This window comes from Prenolepis imparis, unplaced genomic scaffold (assembly GCF_030444845.1).
Source record: "Prenolepis imparis isolate NDT839.2.m4 unplaced genomic scaffold, iyPreImpa1.0 SCAF_12, whole genome shotgun sequence".
NCBI lineage: Eukaryota > Metazoa > Arthropoda > Insecta > Hymenoptera > Formicidae > Prenolepis > Prenolepis imparis.
This window is the reverse complement of record NW_028141170.1, coordinates 2,171,472-2,191,351: the sequence shown is the minus strand read 5'-3', so window position 1 is coordinate 2,191,351 and position 19,880 is coordinate 2,171,472. Positions and strand designations below refer to the sequence as shown.

At 35.2% G+C, this 19,880-nt stretch overlaps 2 protein-coding genes across 7 annotated transcripts in view; one reads left to right on the top strand and one right to left on the bottom strand.

The window, feature by feature from the left end:
- Positions 1 to 1,235: 1,235 nt before the first annotated feature.
- Positions 1,236 to 19,880, top strand: part of Plc21c (Phospholipase C at 21C) — a 73,393-nt gene continuing 54,748 nt past the window's right edge. The window contains exons 1-20 of one of the 6 annotated variants that reach the window (XR_014426629.1): positions 1,236 to 1,734; positions 2,051 to 2,197; positions 2,815 to 3,086; positions 3,167 to 3,251; positions 3,349 to 3,766; positions 3,852 to 3,972; positions 4,073 to 4,268; positions 4,370 to 4,706; positions 4,788 to 4,964; positions 5,062 to 5,271; positions 5,359 to 5,678; positions 5,755 to 6,069; positions 6,206 to 6,250; positions 6,312 to 6,513; positions 6,616 to 6,838; positions 6,942 to 7,263; positions 7,351 to 7,542; positions 7,618 to 7,672; positions 10,804 to 10,911; positions 19,647 to 19,746. Coding sequence is in view for 3 of the 6 variants with exons in the window: in XM_083052330.1 (XP_082908456.1) it covers positions 1,633 to 1,734; positions 2,051 to 2,197; positions 2,815 to 3,086; positions 3,167 to 3,251; positions 3,349 to 3,766; positions 3,852 to 3,972; positions 4,073 to 4,268; positions 4,370 to 4,706; positions 4,788 to 4,964; positions 5,062 to 5,271; positions 5,359 to 5,678; positions 5,755 to 6,069; positions 6,206 to 6,250; positions 6,312 to 6,513; positions 6,616 to 6,838; positions 6,942 to 7,263; positions 7,351 to 7,542; positions 7,618 to 7,672; positions 10,804 to 10,877 (3,813 nt within the window). In the remaining 3 variants the exon portion in view is untranslated. Of the gene's footprint in view, positions 1,735 to 2,050; positions 2,198 to 2,814; positions 3,087 to 3,166; positions 3,252 to 3,348; positions 3,767 to 3,851; positions 3,973 to 4,072; positions 4,269 to 4,369; positions 4,707 to 4,787; positions 4,965 to 5,061; positions 5,272 to 5,358; positions 5,679 to 5,754; positions 6,070 to 6,205; positions 6,251 to 6,311; positions 6,514 to 6,615; positions 6,839 to 6,941; positions 7,264 to 7,350; positions 7,543 to 7,617; positions 8,233 to 10,803; positions 11,710 to 19,646; positions 19,747 to 19,880 lie in introns of those variants that run through there. The other 5 variants (XR_014426631.1, XR_014426630.1, XM_083052330.1 and 2 more) reach the window with 5 other exon arrangements.
- Positions 17,940 to 19,838, bottom strand: Jhamt (juvenile hormone acid methyltransferase). Its single transcript, XM_083052333.1, has 5 exons — positions 19,704 to 19,838; positions 19,147 to 19,353; positions 18,750 to 19,048; positions 18,494 to 18,650; positions 17,940 to 18,334 (listed from the first exon to the last, which is right to left on the bottom strand). Exons 2-5 carry the CDS (start codon positions 19,328 to 19,330, stop codon positions 18,132 to 18,134), a joined length of 843 nt encoding a protein of 280 aa, XP_082908459.1. The 5' UTR covers positions 19,331 to 19,353; positions 19,704 to 19,838; the 3' UTR covers positions 17,940 to 18,131.

The window sequence follows — 19,880 nt, the reverse complement described above, 5'->3', positions numbered from 1 at the left end:
CGCTGGCAATACTGTGAGATAATATCGAGAGGGGGTTGCGCAACCCTTCCCCGGTGCCGTTAACTCTCGACGCTGTTCGCGCCCTCGTTAACGCTCGATCTATCTCTCTCTCTCCCTCTCCGTATACTCTTTCTATATAGTCGTTCATACTCTTTCTCCGGCGATTGACGCAGTCGCTTTTCACGCGGAAAAGTGGCACCGTAACATAATAATCGCGCATTTTCCAAAGTCGAAAGATCGAAAAAGTTTTTCGAGAGACGGACCAGAAAAAGTGAAAGAGATAATTATTAAAAATTTTTCTTTTCTATGAAATTTCTTACATCTGCATCATAAGTAAGATATATAATCCGAAAATAGAAAATCGCTAAAATTCAAATTATATCATTTTAAAGTCGAGGACGTTTCTTTCCGCGTATAAATTAAAGTGTATAATCGCGCGATTCAGGGTCGATGAATCAGCGACTTGATCTATAGGCGAGGAAATTTCCTTTCGTCGTCTACAGAACAAGTTTGCGCGCAAATGTCACGTGGAGATGTCACGAGAAATGTCATTCATCTTCATCTGTATATTATAGATAATAATGCTGCATAATCCCCGGGACAAGAGATAAGGAATCTACGTGTGTGCTTCATTTCGGGCGCGAGATTCGACGAAACGAATTCGAAGGAAGGCGCGCGCCTGTCATCGGCGGCCTAGGCTCCGTAGTAGCGCCTCCTGGTGTTGACGGCGCGGTGCGTGCGCTCGCGCTCGACTCTCGGTGTCGGTCTGTCGGTGCTTGTCTTCGACGCGCGGCGTGACACAGAAGTCGCAGAAGGATGCTGCTGTTGACGCTGGTTCGGAGGGAGCAGCCGAGCTGGACCAGCAACGACGAGCGAGCGAACGGCTGAGAAGAGACGAGAAGAGAAGAGAAGAGACGAGTGCTCCTGAGCGATTCCCGTCGTCGTTTTCCTGCGCGCGCGCGCACACCCGGACATACGTGCTCCGGACAATCGGCGTCAACTTCTACCTGGGCGGTGAACGAAATGTTTTCGCGGACGATCTTCGCCCTGTCGCGACCCGGTTGAACGTGACTTCGATCGACGAACGAATTCGCCTTCATGCACCTCGAGGACACGTCGAGTGCACATCCTTAAGATATATATATAACCGCGAGGTGTATCCAGATCGCGACGACGACGACGACGGCGACAGTCGCCTTGGTACCAGCAACGGCGATCGAGACACGGTGATCCAGGTGTTCCTAAATGCTTGAAATTTCGATGAGGCTTATGTCGTCGACGTCGGAGTCGTCGCCGTCGGAGTCGCCGTCGTGGTTGCTGTCATTATCGCCGCCACCACCGTCGTCGTCGTCGTCGTCGTCGTCGTCGTCGTCGTCGTCGTCGTCATCGTCGTCGTCGTCGTCGTTGTCGTCGTTGCCGTCGCCGTCGTCGTCGTCGTCGTCACCGTCGTCATCGTCATCGTCATCATCATCATCATTATTATTGTCGTCGTCGTCATCCTCGTGGTCAACGTCCGCAACGTGCTCCTTAACATCGCTACCGCCGTTCACCACGTCACTCGTCGTTACTTTGCCTTTAAATCTATAAGAGTCAGTGCTGGACAGTGTGAATTTGTGATAGCAAGGAGACAGGATGCAAGCGAGCAATAAGGGTACAACCACCACCATGTATACAAAGTCCGTGGAGGTTTCCCAACAGCTGCAGGAAGGAGAGAAGTTTGTCAAGTGGGACGAGGTTTGTGTGTATTTTTTATGTTAATGATTTTAATGTAGAACGCTAGTAAAAATATAAATGTAAAAGGTCACTTTAGGCATAAGAGTGTTACCTTCACTTTGCTTGGTAAAACCAAAAAATAGAATTGATGACTGCAGCTCTCCAAAATAATGAAATGTCATATGTTTTTTCTGAAACATCTGCATAAATCTGTGTCGTTTTTAACAAAGAAAGAGCATTATAAATCACTTAAAGAAAACACACATGCATACATAGAGTCATGTGATAAAAATAAATCTTTCATAATATATCAAATATGCTGTATGTATAACCATAGGATTCTGGAATAGCAACGCCGGTGACTTTGAAAGTGGATAAATATGGTTTTTACTTACATTGGGTGGATCAAAATAATGAGATGGATATGCTGGACATAGCAGTTATAAGAGATACACGAACAGGAAAATATGCAAAAGTACCAAAGGTATCAATTTCACGTTTTTGCTTCTTCTAATAAATATCTTATGTACCATTATCGAGATATTCACAAGCTACCAGAGTTTATTTGTACATCAATGTAATAGATACAAATATAAGTAGTAGATGAATAATCAAAGATAAATAATCAAAGATAAATAATCAAAGATGAATAATCAAAGAGTGTCTCTTAGTTTTCCCATAATTATAACAATGACGCACAGAAAGCATCATCACATAATAATTATTGACTAATTTATAAATAGAACATTACCTACTTTACATACCATACATAGTTTGCTTTTTTTATCACATCTACTATCCGCTCCAATGGTGATAAAGGCAGTTCCGTATTCATTGAAATAATAGCGCACTTTGTTAGATCAGTTTTCCTATAAATCAATAAGCAACTTTGAATGAACTGACATACTTCTGCAGGCTGCATTGTAATGTTTAGCTCATTATATGAAACTTTTTATTATACTCTGTATTCATTCATTGCGATATACAACATTAGAAGGATTATATTTATTTATGGATCTTAAATTTTATATGTCAGAGGATAAGAGAAAATTTCATTGTGAATTAATCATATTGTGAATTAAATTAAAAATTCTCCCATAGGATTCAAAATTGAAATCTCTAGTAACGATTGGTTCTCAAGATTCCTTAGAAGACAAAACTGTAACAGTCTGTTACGGCTCTGACTTTGTCAATATGAATTTTATTAATTTTTGCACAACGCGTGCAGAAATAGCACAACATTGGACAGATCAGCTTTTTCAACTGGCATACAATTTGATTCAATTAAATACTAGCACAACTATGTTTTTATACAAAGCGCACACCAAATTGACACTTACTGTTGATAAAACCGAAAAAATACCAGTAAAGAAGTGAGTACAATACTGTAATGTAATTCTAATATTAGTTATAAGAGAAAAATTGTTATCTTTATATTGGAATCTCTTTGCAGTATAATAAAAATGTTTACGCAAAACAAAGAAGATCGCAAGCGTGTTGAAAAAGCACTTGATATTTCTGGCTTTCCATCTGGCAAAGTGAGTTTTGTTCTCACTATCGTAAATATTATTCTTGAAAGAGGCTTTGCTCCAAAATGCTTTGTACATATCATTTATGATATATTTTATTTCTTAGAGCGACGTTGTGCCATTGTTAAAATTCCAATTCGAAGATTTCTTCAACTTTTACAAGTCTCTCACCCAGAGATCAGATGTAGAAAAAGTGTTTGAGGGAATTATTGGCAATAGCAAACGCAGATTGATGTCCATTTCGCAATTCGTGGACTTTTTGAATAAGACGCAGAGAGATCCACGCCTCAACGAGATACTACATCCATATGCAAATGAAGCGAGAGCAAAGGATATCATAAATCAGTACGAACCCAACAAGTGTAATGCAAATAAAGGCCAACTCAGTTTTGATGGATTCCTGAGATATCTGATGAGTGAGGACAATCCGATTGTTGCTATCTCGAAATTTGAATTGTCTGACGATATGGATCAATCGCTTGCGCATTATTTCATAAATTCTAGTCACAACACATACTTAACGGGTACAGAAATGTTATAATCACTTTTAACATGCGACACACTTATTTAATTTGAATGATTGTAGCAAATAAAATTTTCTCTGTCTAGGGCATCAACTCACTGGAAAGAGTTCTGTGGAAATTTATCGTCAATGTCTTTTAGCCGGTTGTCGATGCGTCGAATTAGATTTTTGGAATGGAAAAGTTGACGAACCTGTTATTGTTCACGGGTATGAATATCGTAATAATTTTCTATATTCTATATACATATATAGAAAAGCATATAAGTAATCTATAATTAAAAATAAAAATATATATTTCTTTTTATAGATATACATTTGTACCTGAAATATGTGCTCGAGATGTGATAGAGGCAATTGCTGAGTGTGCTTTTAAAACTTCTGAATATCCGGTCGTTCTTAGTTTCGAAAACCATTGTAATCCAAGGCAGCAAGCCAAAATCGCACAGTACTGCAGAGAACTTTTCGGAGAAATGTTACTCGATGCGCCACTCGAATCGCACAAGGTATTTTTAGATATTATGCTATTAATGAAGATTTAATAGGATAATTATGTGCAAGAGAGAATTTTTTATGATTGTAACAATTGATTTTTTTTTGTTCTTAGTTAGAGCTAGGTCAAGAGCTCCCACCGCCATCGTTATTAAGGCGCAAAATAATAATAAAAAATAAGAAGAAACATCATCATCATCATAAAAAGCATCACAAAAAGCAACAGCAAGCATTAGACACTGCTCAAGGTAACCCAGAGAATGAAACAAACGGAACAGTGAATCCATCTGCTGTAGGAGAAAACGGCCCACCGCCAGATATAATACCTCAAAATGAAATGGCTGATGATGGCGCACCTGGAAATGAACAGCAAATTGGGAATGGCGATATTCCTCATCCTCCCATGTTGCAACAAAGACAGGGTAGTAAAGATAGCGCTCAAGATGATGAAGGTTGGTAATAAAAAAAAAAGAGACTATAAATAATACATGTCTATAAGAGATACGTATATTTAATGCATTAATTTTTTTTAGATGAGGAAGACGAATCGAGTACAGAGGAAGATGAGTCTAATGTGGAACTGAGAATCGGTGACAAAGGATCTGCGCCAGATAAAGTCGCGGCCAAAGAGACGGAGGCGGGTGCAGAAATTTCTGCTTTAGTTAATTACGTGCAGCCTGTACACTTCAACAGTTTCGAATCGGCTGAAAGTACGTGATGTATCTTAACGAGAAGAATTTTAATGCGTTCTCTTCGTATATTGCGAAGACGATAAATTTTTATATGACTTGTATATCACTTGTACAGAAAAGAATCGTACGTACGAAATGTCATCTTTCGACGAGAAACAAGCTACGACTCTCTTGAAGGAGAGACCACTAGAATTTGTAAATTACAACAAACATCAATTATCCAGAGTTTATCCAGCAGGAACACGATTCGATTCTAGCAATTTCATGCCGCAAGTATTTTGGAACGCGGGATGTCAGCTAGTTGCATTAAATTATCAAACACTTGGTACGTAACATTTTATTCAGTGTATTATTTGATGCTATCATTTTACTTTTTGTCGTTAGTGAATTTGATTAATTTGATCGATAACAGACCTGGCGATGCAATTAAATTTGGGGATATTTGAATACAATCAACGTTGTGGTTATCTATTGAAACCGGAATTTATGAGAAGGAAAGATCGGCGATTAGATCCCTTCGCTGAATCTACCGTTGACGGCATTATTGCGGGCACTGTTCACATTCACGTGATATCCGCGCAATTTTTAACGGACAAAAGAGTAGGCACGTATGTAGAAGTGGATATGTACGGTTTACCAGCGGATACCGTGAGAAAGAAATTCCGCACAAAAATCGTGCCGAATAACGGTATTAATCCAGTATATGATGAGGAACCATTCATATTCAAAAAGGTAAAACGATATTATTTGTATGTCTGAGTCTTGCTAAACAATTTTTATAATAATGTATCGTTTTCGTATTTCTCAGGTAGTTTTACCGGAACTTGCCTCGATAAGGATTGCCGCATATGAAGATTCCGGACGTTTAATCGGTCACAGGGTATTACCTGTAGTCGGATTATGCCCAGGATATAGACACGTTGCACTAAGAAATGAGTGTGGGCAACCGCTACCATTAGCGAATCTGTTTTTACACGTTATTGTAAAGGATTACGTCCCTGATGGTTTGAGCGAGCTTGCCGAAGCTTTAGCGAATCCTATCAAATATCAGAGCGAAGTGGAGAAGAGAGAAAATCAATTGTTGGTTCTTACGGATTGTTTGGAGGCTCCGGAAGAAATTGAAGTAAGATTTATAATAACGCTAATCGATAGTATAATAGCTCTATTCCTCTTCCTTTTCAACTCCTCTCTCTTTTCTAACAACTAATAATTCAAATCTACTTTCAAGTCTATTAATACACTATTAACATATTTTGTAGGATAAGAGTAAAGTTGGCGATGCTCCTAGTTCTGCTAAGTCAGCTGTAAGTTTTCTGTATGATTCAACTATCCTGTAATGTGTCACTAACAATGTTATTTTTGCAGGAGGAAGTTGTAAAAGCTAAACGAATGCAGTCCATAGGTGAAATGCCAAGTCTTTTACCTCCTTCCAGTAGTTTACATAGTAGACCATCTATTGGTGGCTTAGGTAGCTCGGATACAGTGGATGTAGAAGACGATATCCCGAGTCCTGCAGTTCAAGCAGTTGATACATCTGTAAATAAAAGTCCAGTCAATGTTAGCAATAGTGAGTATTTTTGTTTCTTCTTTTTAATTATTCTGATTATAAGTATGTTTTATATTTTTTTCTCATCTTGTATTATATTTCGGCAACTTCTTTCTGTTACAGTAAGTGACGAAATAGTGGCCGAAAGTTTGGAAAAACTCATGGAAAATAAGCTAGTCAGGGAGAAGAAGATGGAACTCGAAAAGAAACTTGAATCTCTGCGGAAAAAGCACGAGAAAGAAAAAATGCGAATGCAGTCGCAAAAAGGTTCGCTCGACGGTGAGAAGCATAGATCGAAATTCTACATGAGCAATAGACTGGTGAAGCGGCTATCGAGCAAAAATATGTAAGTACACAAGCGAGGTGACATTAATTTCGAATTATAATTTTCAATTGGTGACATTAATTTCGAAGTATAATTTTTAATTGCATTATTATTATTATTATAGAAGCTTTTCGAGCGAAGTGGGTTTAAGCACCTTAGCCATGGCTGAGTCTTCCGAATACCCAGAGAACCCGGAGAATCGCGAGGGGAATGACGGGACGTCCAGAGGTATACCTAGGAGTCAAAGCGAACGATTTTTAGCCATATGTAAAGCGCACATTCAACAGGAACGTGAACTTCAGGAAAAATATTATGACAGTCTCTTTACGACCGTCGAAAAAGTGATGAGAGCATCGCAAGCCAATCAATTGAAAATGCTCCAAGTGCTTTTAGAGAGAGAAACCGCCGATGTTAAACGAAAACTGCAGACTACAAGACAAGGCGAGGTATTTTTAACTACTATATTCTTTCTTTGCGCGACAAAATATATAAAATAATGAAAGTTAAGTTACATATCTTTTATCGCGTTTAAGGTCAAACAATTGGCCAAGGTACATAAAGATAAAGCCGAGCTGGAGCGCATAAAACGAGAAGTCGCAAAATCGACCGTAGAGAAAGCTGTGAATGAATGCACGCGGTTAACGAAAATTTTCGACAAAAAGAGAACGGAATTGGAAAGACAACATGAAGAAGTACGCCAAAGACTAGAAGAAGAGCGAGCCAAGGTATGCATCCTAGATGTAATGAATATTCTTATTCATATGATATCTCACGAAATATTTTCTATTTTAACGCGATAGGTAAAAGCTAATTTGCTAGCAGAATATAGTAGCCGCTACAGTAAATATGAGAGTGGTGAGTTACCCTTGTCACCATCCGGCGGAGCTAGCTTACCCGAGTCACTTAGCGAGAATATGTATTGACTTGCGAAACGGGTCTAATTATGTGTTGACTGAAGGTGTGACATCGGTTCATGATGTTTTACGCCATTATACGCGTCGTTTAAAGCATCCAGTTATGCAACTTGGTATATCGAACACGCGGCTTGTAACGAGGGATATGTGGGAGAAAGAAAACGAATATTGTACTTGAATGCAATATTTCTCCGATGTTTGTAGAAGGAAATGAACCAATAACGAGTAGCGAAATGTTGGCATACAGGCTTATCTACAGCTGTTTATGGTGATGATTCTTGCCATCTCTTATCGAAGATATCGATACGGTGACGTTGATGCTGTATCAAGAAATCGCGTGATTTGAGGCAGCTCGGTGCTACACAAAGCACGACAAATTACTATATATACGATGCAATTGTGTGTATATACGATACAGTTGTGTATATACACACACACATATATATACTGAACTTTTACCGTTTAATACTTCAGAGATTAGATGTCGAATAATGGATTGAGGTAATTTTCTATTACTTCAATGCTGTGTCTTTTACTACAATGATCATTATTCGATTGACGCGTTGATCGTACATGTTGATCAATTCTTTAATTGATCGTGTCTGTTTAGGTATGTGGAAACGCTATATCATGATCTCTTTACGATAAAACATCTGCTTATAGTAATACGAAAGAGAAAGAGACAATGTTAAACTTTAATATACGTGAATATGAATTTCGCATTATTTGCACACAGTATTAAGCAGAGAGATTCCGGAATCTAAGACGATCGCTGACGTGATACAGTCGATTACGTATTCGTATGATCTTAAGGAGCATTAAGACCGCGACAAATACGCGCGCGAAAAATTATATATATATATAATTCTAAATAAGAAAAAAGAATATACAACCTTCCTAAGTGCTAACATTTAATATTGTTGTTATATGCATAAGTCATCGTTATTTAATCAACTACATATAAACTAAGTCTAATCGCGTTCCAAGATGCTCCATTTAGATTGATCTTCGACTATTAAGAAGTCAGATCTCAGGAGATTCCAGTCAGAATAATGCAAGAGAACAACCGAAAAGGTGAAATCTCTTTGGCCTAGAAAAGAAAAATTCGACAAATTTGCACGAACGCGCGAGTGATCTGATATATTTTTGACTGAAAGTACTCCTTATATAAAGTAACTTTTTTTTGAGGGGAGGGATGCCCGTACTATGACAAAAACCGTGATATTTTCTTGTTGAAGACACGAGAATGTCCCAGTATCTCATTACAGTAGAATCCGGATTTTTATAATTTTTTTATATATACGTATATATATATATATATTATCATCAAACTAATGTATTATAATCATAAGCTCAGCATTGGCTATGTATATTTATTTCCCAAGAGAGGAATAATATTGTAAATTATTTTTTTTTTGTCTATAGAGATCAGATTCATAACTTCTACAGAAAATGCATAGTTGAGTTTTTTTGTGAGTGCTTCCAACTTGAGTCGTCTCGCACATATTTACATGTAAATGATTATATTATATATAATTATTATATATATTATATTATATAATAATATATATAATTTTATATATATTATATTATATATTATGTATAATTATATTATTTATATTTTCATTTAAATGATTTTCTATGTAATTCTGGCAGATCACGTGACGATGACGTAACGATGACGTGCGTGCGCGCGCAACCGCACTAACCGCGTTTGACTGTTGGCGCAACTACCTTCACGCAAGTACCTATATGGCGGTTGTTGAATATTTCGGCGCGGTAAATACTTATCTTTTTCGCGAGTTTTCCGCTTTTTCATTATTGCTCGAGTGCTACTAGCCGGATTCTACTGTACTGCAGATCTCCGTATCACGAGCTGTCCGGTCGGGCGGACCTCTTTGAGGAAGACAATCAAAAATGTTACGAGGTAACATTGTCCTTGTTGTTTCTAATTGTAACGATATTTTAGGTTACGCGCTACGATACATGTACACAGGTATCTATATATGAGGGAGAATTCTCCGTTAATTATAACGAATTTAGGATTAAAACTTATCTAAGTAAGTCTGCATCGTGTAAATCAGCTATTTATTTAACGGGGATTGATTTAACGAGAAGACAGAGGTACGCGGGATGTATCGTAATTGTTAGGCGGCAAATAGTAACGCGAGAATATAACTGATGATCTGAATCAAAGATATCTGACATTTTATGTTGTATATAATGTTATATTTATTTAAGTCTTTTTTTAAGTAATCTACTTATGTATGATCACACACTTCGTCGTAGAGTTTGTTATTTATATTTTTATTCGAAGGATTTGACATCCTTTGTTTCAAATTTTCATGAATTTATCTATCGTTAAATATCTGGCAAACCAGACAGGAAATTATTATTAATTTTCTATTTGCACAAATGATCTCGTGGCATTTAGTGTTACCTAAATTTAGCTGCTTTTCTTTACGTGTTACAATTTGATTTAAGTACATTCTTTTATTGTATGTTCTTATACATCGAAAGAATTTTGCTTTGATCTTTGAATGAATCGAAATTATAATTACCTGTATACTCGAATGCCAATTGACACGGATTTCGATATTATATTTTATATTGAGAGCATTCATAGAGAGCACAATCGATTTATAAGAGAGTATATCGTTTATTTCAATTTTACATATATATAAATTATTATATATTATTATATATATTAATTTTTTGTACTATTTTATAATTTTATCGAACTCATATAATTTTTATCTTAATGTTTCTATTTATTTTAAGTTATTTGTAAATAATGAAATATGTTTTTATAAATTTAATCAAAATTTTATATTTATATTATATATAAGAATTTATAGAAAGATCTTATTATTATATAAATTTTGTTTTGTACCACATTGAGTGCAATTTTATTATTATTCTTTCATACAATCGCGTGCTCTCCTTGCATATTATTTTCCACAAACACATTGTGGAGGATGAGAGAATAAGTTGAAAGAACCGCTCGCGATTATCGTACGAGTCCTAACAAGCAGAGAAAAGCAATTAAAACGTTTGCATTTATTATTGCAGATGATAGTGCGCATCCTGTAAACTTAAAAACAATTATGGATCCTGAAGTTTATATCCCGTGCACCTCCCTCTGATGTAATGATATTTGGTTTGCTGTAGATGTAAAAGGTATGGCATTTGGTTTTTATTTTAAGTAGTCGTAATAATATCGCGTTTTTGAGAGAGTAGCTGATATATATGTATATATATTTCCGGTAAATTTAAAGGTTTACATAAACACGTACACACATGCATATACGCGCGTGCGCGCGCGCGCGCAGGGAACCAGAGAGAACGCAGAGTTACCGTTTCTTAGTCGATGCCAATTAATCGAGATAGCATTTCTTCCGCAAACGAAGTTACCAATCGTTCGCGAAGTTGTAGAATGTTCCGTGGCGGACGCGACTGATTTTATCCGGGCACGGGGGTTAACGATAGAGATAATCGTATACCGTAATAATACAGACGCGATATTTAAGGCAACGTATGTGTAATTCCTCTATCCAGTGTATGCCTGGAACCTGTGTGGAAATCGATAACGTCGTTCGTATACTACATTAATTGTATGCGAGCGTAAAGTGTCGATGTTTTTGCGAGATTGGGCAGATTGCCATGATGCGTCAAGTACGCATCTTTCGCGATTTCAAGGAGGTGGTAATATATAATAGAGGAAATTTTAGTTAAACGAACATTATATGATATAAATTCTATTCAGTATATTAGATTTCTATCTAGTTTATTAAGCATATGATCTTTCTTTGCATAGTAATATTTATTTCGGGTTTTCTTCCGAATATTAGTTCATTATACACACACAGAGAGAATTTTCTTTTAGAATTTACTCTGAAAATCATGGTAATCGTGAGACAATATGGTATAGAATTTTATGAGAATTTCTCTGATTAATATTTATCAAAATAAAAATAATAATATCTACACGTTAAAATATAAAACATGTTTGATTAATTTTACTATGCAGTTTAGTAAAATTAATCAAACATGTTTTATATTTTATTGTGATAGATATTATTATTTTTATTGTGATAAATATTAATCAGAGAAATTCTCATAAAATTCTTTCTAAAATTATTGTCCCACGATTACCATGATTTTAAGGATAAATTATTAAGAGAAAATTCTCTCCGTGTATATTTTATTATATAAATGTTTCATTTTTCTCTCTTTGAAGGAAAGCATAAATTTTTTAATTTAACATGTTTACTTTGCCAATGCCCCGCGCGTTTTACGACTTGCCATATTAATAGAAAATTTTGATTTCTATTAATTCTCTCATATTGAAGCGCATCAACTTTTTGAATATATTTTGATTAAACTATAATTAATTGGGAAAGATATGCATAAGAAATAATTGAAATATAAGCGATAAGAGAGTGAGTGAGTAGAATGCCAATGGTATTTTCAATTATACAGTTTGTTTTTGTTCTCTTATATGTTTCCTAATAGTATTGATTCGAATTTTATCATGAGCTTTATTATCTCCGTTACCTAATTGAGGAGTTGGAAGTCGATTTCTTTGCTGTTAATCTGATATACGGCAAATCTGAATATTACAGATGATATAAAACTCACTTTTCTCTCTCCTGCTATTTTCTTTCATATTATTCAAATTTTGTGCTTGAAGCTCGTTCTTCTTTCAAACTATGTACAGTTATTTATAATTATATCCAATTCCTCAATTACAGTCGTTTCGCGGATAGTGTGATCTACCTGTGCATTTATGTCTTTCACTTAGATCAGATTGCGAGTTTACTGTGTGTATTTTGTCAGAGATCTTTTTCTGCATATTATATATACGGATGGATATCGCATACTTGCTTGGGATATGTGATCGACATCATGTTCTCTTCCTACATTCGTGTAACGTACATATATACACGTGTATGTATGTTACACACGACACACGCGTGTGTACATAAGTACATATAGATTTACGCTAACGGGACATAGATATTATATTCACGTTGATATATTATGTGTTGTTGCTGTTGATGTTGTTAATCGTAGGATATAGTCATAAAGATGAAAAATGGTAGCGCTAGCATAATCGTTGTTAATATAGCAATTACGGGGGGAAAGAGGGAAGAAAGAGGGAAAAGAGAAAAAGAAATACACGAATTCTCCACGTTAATTACGACGAACACGTTCGCGCGCGGATAATTAATTGCGCATTGTCGATTTAACTTTGAATGCGTGCGCGTCGCAATGTTATACCAATTTGTACCTGCAATGTTATATCTGTCTTGATCGCTCTGACGTTGACTAATATTATTCTATTAGACGTTACTTTTGAACGAAGGATTCCCAATTCGAAGATTACTTTTAGCGTCAGTTCTTTAGATATTCCATGACGCTTCGCGCTAAAGTGATTGAGTCTAACGACAAGTATCTCCGGAGGTGCTACTCAAACTACTCGAGGTTTGCCAAATAGATATTTATAGAAGACGTTCGGCATCGAAGCTCTCTGTAACGGACGTGTTTGTCGTTCTAGAGTAAACGTGCGAAGATTCGTAGGCGTATTAAACAGCGTATATTAAACATATAAGATATGTGTAGTTTGAAACGGCCTACAAACGATCGTAGTGATTTGGCTCAGCTATATATTGTTCTGTTGTTTCGAAAGTATTGCACTCGTTGCACTTGTCGAGGTTCAAACATTGGAGCGTCTAAACGTCCGCCGCTATTACACAATTCCTGTCGGAATGAAGCATTAATGTTATCCGCAGCAGGCTTATCTAAGGATTTTTTGCTATTTATCTCTCTCTATATATTACATATATATATATATATACATACTATATCTCGTCCATCCTTGGAGTTTACTGTAATGAGGATCTCCTAACAACGATTCTTCGTACCTGAACGTACTATTGTCCTCGACCTTGCGTCCTCTCTTCTGATCCTCTCGATAATCTCTTCTTTTTAGCGCTCGCGAGAGTCTTTTAAGTATTTTGAAAGAAATGGCGGTCGATTAGGCTGCACCGATATTATCTAGATATTAGAATTGTATTGCTGCGCAGTCGTGTTTTTGAATTGTCTATCAGTTTTAGCAGCGACATTATTATCGCCAATTCTCAACCGACAATGAAATAGCGTAACTCGATGTACATAAGATGCAACGACGATATTCTTGTGTATCTGTAAAGCTTTACATTGTTGATGTCTGAGTTGGAGAACTTTTTATTCCGAGTATAATAACTTTGCCTTAGGACAAGAGCTGTACAGTGGCAGTCGGTAGAGCATCTTGATTTCCTTTGCACAAAATGCGAATGTTAAAACGCACTTAAGTACAGCGCGAATCTTAACAATTCCGTATCCGCTTCGTGATCGAGAGCTCGATTATCGAGATTGTAATGTATCTATGTCGTAGAGATTTTGCGTCGTAGATGGTTTATTCGCTAGGTGTGTCTATGTGACTATTCGTAATAACGAAAAAAAAAAAAAGGTGAAAGATGCGCCAAGAAGGGGAGAGGGAAGGAAAGAGATAGCGCGCGAGGGGGAGAAAACAAACTCATCGAGATGATTGTAATTGTAGTAACGATCGATACCGGAAATGTACAAATGCCTGGACGGTATTGTACGTGTAGTAGAATACGCATATGCAGATGTATACGTTATCTACTTTATGTATCGGGAGTATAATCTCATCCCGTGCAAATGATTTTGTCTTCCCTCTTAACATACTTGCAGTAACTCGATTTTACCGCTGGAATTCCATTATTCTTAGCGTTGTCGTTGCCATCTCGATGATTGTACTGTCCGATCATCTCATCTACGTTGACTTATCTTTGTAATGCATCACGCACAACGTGACGGATCTGATTTATATATATCTCGGTTATATATATACCTGTCATTCGTATTCTTTAATCGGCGATTAGTTTCGTTTGTCGTCAGTCGCGTACTTCTGTTTTGTAAGCGACGAGAGATTATAATAATTTGTTGTGTTCATATTATTTTCTTTTTTCCCTGTGATATTCTCCACTCCTATTTTTCCGTTCAATGATAATCAGGAGTTAAGTCAAATTTAAGTCAGGAATATTAATCAGTATCATATATATTTATGAGAAGCTTCTCTACACACGATTGGCATTATTTCTATATATAATTATTAATAAGAAATAAAATTTAACTGTTATGAATAATGAATCGAGACATTATTGAATTAGATATTATAATTAATAATATTTGTTAATTGATTTTTAACACATATATCTATATATAAATTACTTACTTTGCTGATTATTATCTTACCTATCTGTTGATTATTATCTGATTATTATCTCTCTTATTATGCCAATATCTTTTTTATGATAAATTGACTTAAGTTTGTAATTTTTAGTCGCTATGCGTGATGTGTTTATCGATCAATATTTACATTCATTTCTGCTAAATTCAATGACAAACTCTCGCAATGAAAGTATGTAGGCAGCAACAGTTTTTAATGTGTAATTAACGGTATGGTTAACACGCTGTTCGCGTTCTATTGCTCTTATATACGTAAAAGAAAATTATAGTAAGTGTGGCTTTCTCGAACCACTATATTATGCATAGCGCATATTTCGGTATATCGATTGTATCGGACGTGTGACGGGAGAAAAATGAAAACGCTATCGAAACTTAAGATATATACGTAATTTCGGCTATGCGTTTGTCACGTAACGATTTTTTCGACGCGTGATATCAATTGGCCGAAGCATCGGTGCGATGAAGCTCTGTGTAGTATAGTTTAGATCTTGGACAGAAATCTTATTTCTGCAGGTACTTTTGAGAGTTTACGGATCATTAAACTAGGATTTTTGTTCTATATTACGAATTTCTCGTTTTAGTAAAAAAAGATTTTTTTTTTTTCCTTTTTATCGAATTTATAATCTCCATTTTTAATTTCCATTTGCACATCTTCGATTTCTTTCGACGAGCGGCTAAATCTTACGGAGTTCGTTTCTTATAAAATCTATATTTTTTCTTCGCAGATCTAGCGTTTCGTGGATTTTAAAGTCTTTCGTTTTTACAATGTTTGGAATTTGTAACAAACGGAATATGTACATAGATTCAATCTAGCGATATCCTCACATTTTACGTTTGTCATGTTGTGTCCTCGCTCATTTTTCAAATTATTCTTTTCAATAGAAGTCTATTCTATTTCATACCGAGTGCATATTCGATGTTTTTACTTTGAAAGATGAATTATTAATTGTTACGTCGAGATAAACATGCGACGAGAAAGCGCGAAGGTATCAATAGAAATGAGATGTTTGTCTCGTTATTAGCAATAGTTGTCGATTAATCACGTCGACGATGTCTAATTATATAATATATATGTATGTATATTTCACGATGTCTCGATCTTGATCGCGGCGTAAAAGGAATAAGGTAATGAAAAATGACTAAGACACAAGATATTAATTTCATCCAAAATGATTTCTCCTCTGACTCACTTGTGCCTTGCCTTTGATCATCCTTCGCTGTTCTGTATATCCAGGTATAATCCCTCTTTTCTAAATAATCGTCTTCGATGTTCGATGTCCTTTTTACAATAAGAAATCTATTAAGTATATTAGGTCGGTATAACTAAGAAAGCGTTACTTACTCCGTTTGCCCTAATGGTACTAGTTCGTAATCGATTCGTAAATGTACACCGAATAATCTTACGATTTTAGCCTTTAAGACATCCAGAATGATTACAAAGGCATTCGGATTACGGACGCTGGCAAACTCTGCTCTCGAAAATATATTTAGAGCATCTAAATGGTGTAAGATAAATGCATTTTGAATTTTATAATATCTCGGTGTGTTACAGTTCTCGTTCTGCAATCTAAAAGCAAGACAAATTTGCCTAATTTTGATTTTTACAACTTGAAATTTTCTCCTGTAAAATTTTAATTTCGATAATCAAATCAGCGAGATTTCAGAGCAGATTGACACTCATCGGATCCGATGCTTTACAATCTTCGCAATTATTATAAAAGAACGCTGCTTAGAATGTGTTTAATACGTTCTATTTACTAACTAACAAGTATCATTATACGGATTATGGAAAGCTGCTGTGGTAGATGTTGTTCGTTACACATAAAATAGGCGGATATTTTGTTTTGAGATGATTAGACTATATATTTAGTTAATTACATCCACAAAATCATAATATGGAGAATAGAGTATGTTACATGCAACAAGTATTTAAAGTATATCTTGCGTTACGTGATTAGTTATGACGTAGTTACTCGTGTGTGAATTTGAATATTAAGATTTCGATGCCGATATATCATGCAGTAAACATATTTCAATTGAAACTTATCTGTGCCACGCTAGCTCGACATATAGAGAAATTATTTTTTGAACTTGATTTTACGCAGCGGTTTTATGAATTATGCGGATGTCACAAAGAAAGGTCACGCTTCGCGCGTGGAATCATATGAATGAGTATAGAAGAATTTCGAATAGCGAATATTTCATGGTACAATGGCAGTTTGGTCCGCTTCCATCTCGATAAGTCTCGTTGTCGCTTGGGGGAAGTGCTCCTACTTTCGCTCTTGGGTCGATTTCCGGTTCTTTACCGTGAAATTAATAGCAATTGCAGAAGAAAATTAATTAATTATCGCGATGCTTCATATAACGGAACAGAATGAAAGATCGATGCTCTCGCTTGTACGTTTGTATGATCTTTTCGCAGTCGCGAAGCTAGTTGTATTTTCTCAAAAGCGAACATCGGATGTTAAATACGATCGATGAGAAGTAATTTCAAGATTATTTATAAACCTGGATGTATTTTTTAGAGAACACAATTAGAGACATATTGTTATTCGCTATACGAATATCAGTACCATTAATGCCCACTTATATCCGATAAATGATCCATAAGTTATAATAACGATATTCTATAAATGGCTGTACTATTGTAAAATCAAAGATATAGCGTATAATAAAGTTAGTGTTGTAGGAGAGGATGGTGTCGAAGGTGACGAGATATTCTTTCTTCCTTTAGTCATGTTTGGAACGGGGAGTGTTTGTCGAAAAAGCAACATTCTATTTAGAAGATACCAATAAATGAATATAATTTGTTTTTTATCTGTTTGAAATAAACTAGAATTTTATTTATTCGTTTTACAATAGTGAACAATTATATTAAAATATTAATATTCTTATTCAAAAACCTTAACCACATATAATAGTATCTCTTATCCAAAAATTTTATCCACGATATATATTAAATAAAAGATATTTATATATAATATTATAGGATAGATTAATTCTGTTCATTTTATATTATCGTAAATAATTTTACATTATCCTTATAATTATCTAAAAATACAATATATTTCGCTCTTTACGCCTTAGGTAGTCGATGGCGGCTTTTGTATGAATGCTATTAAAAGATGATATCTTAATATAATGTAATCCTCTTGATTATTTTTGTCTTTAAGTGAAGTATTAACATTTTGACTCATTATTTCATTTATGAGTTGCTCCAGAAAGTCATTTTTTATTTTATCGTCTGGGAATCTTTTAATGAACGGATTGACGGCGCATGCGTGATCTGTAAAGGTACAAAGCACACGAACAAAGTTCTAAGAAAACTCTAAACAAAGAAATAATGAATCTCGTTGGAGCAATATTAATTAAATTATGATTGTCTAATTTATCTTTATATTATCTTTGAAAAAAATAGCAAATTAAAAATTATGCAATATCTTACTTTTAAGGCTCTCTCTATTACTATACCGAAATTTTTTCTCTCTGTTGCTACAATGTAAAATTTTGAAGCCAGTGTCCTCCAATATTTTTTGTAAACTTGTTTTCATGTTTTGAGAATAACAATTTCTTTGAAAATAAGGCACGTAACGATGCGCATCCTAATAAAGAAAAGAACATTTTAAGCACGGTTTTATATGCTCATTATCGCGTATTATATGTGTATTATGGTATTTTAATTTTTAATCATTAGGACATACATGGAGATAGGGCTTAAACAGCGGATTTTCTTTCATTTTCGTGTATGCTTCAAACCCGAAATGATGTGCCAAAAACATGATTAGAGCTTTTCCGTCTGGTCGCAAAAGCTGGTAAATGTTTTTGAAGGCTTTGCAAATATCATTGCACCAATGCAAGCAATAAAAGGAGGTTGCATTATCGTATGTTTCAATTTGGTCGCTTGGCAAATCCGTTTCAATATCCAAAAAAATATAAGATAATCTTTTATCTGCATACATTTTCCTAGCATAATTGATCATTTTCGGCGATATATCAGCACCTTATAATATTAAAATTTTTTTAAATATTTATTAAAATTGTTTGTTAAATGTTTTGTTTAAATGTCGCGTATTATGTCAAATTTTCATTCACACTCACCTACTATTTTTGATTCTGGCATTAAGTTTAATAAACTTTCCTTAGTAATTCGGCCCGGACCACATCCAATATCGATGCATCTGCCTTTCATTTTTTTCAATTCCGCATGGAACTCATCGATTAGATCGCTAGTATCGCGATTTTGCATGCTGCTCCCAGCAATGTAATCCTCAGCCAATTCCATAATGCACCACTGATATAATATTGCTTCAAATTATAAAATATATTATGCATTTTTATGATTCTTGGTATTATATTGGTATTATATTGGTATTATATATTGTGCTGATATGCGAAATATTTGCCTGTTTTGACATATTATCTATTGATATATAAATACGAAAATATGAATAAAGATTTACAACTATATTATAACTATAGACTAAGACAGCTTTACAATCACTTCTTGAAATAAATGATGTAAGGAAAAGTAATTTATACAAAAAAAAAGAAATAAATTTTTTTTGTTATTAATATATGATTCACAATTTTTATTTCAGTGCCTTCACGTCCGCAAAATATCAATCGAGGAGTAATGCAAATGCGTTCGGTCTTACAACAAAAACAGCCGTCAGAGGGGTCCTTTTCAAGAGTACCAAGGTAGGTGACAGTTCACGATACTGGTTCCACGTCTCTACTACTGGCTTTTTAACTTTGCTTGGTATTTATATTCGGCGACTCATATAAACGACTCTTGCTCTTCCTTCGTTCTCCCATTTTATTCTTGTCTCCCT

Bases quoted from the DNA above. Each gene is read 5' to 3' on its own strand.
- Jhamt (XM_083052333.1), bottom strand. From the start codon at position 19,330: ATGGAATTGGCTGAGGATTACATTGCTGGGAGCAGCATGCAAAATCGC. The intron at 19,049-19,146 runs GTGAGTGTGAAT...TAATATTATAAG, and splicing joins GCCAGAATCAAAAATAGTAG to GTGCTGATATATCGCCGAAA. The intron at 18,651-18,749 runs GTATGTCCTAAT...TTTCTTTATTAG, and splicing joins TGTTTAAGCCCTATCTCCAT to GATGCGCATCGTTACGTGCC.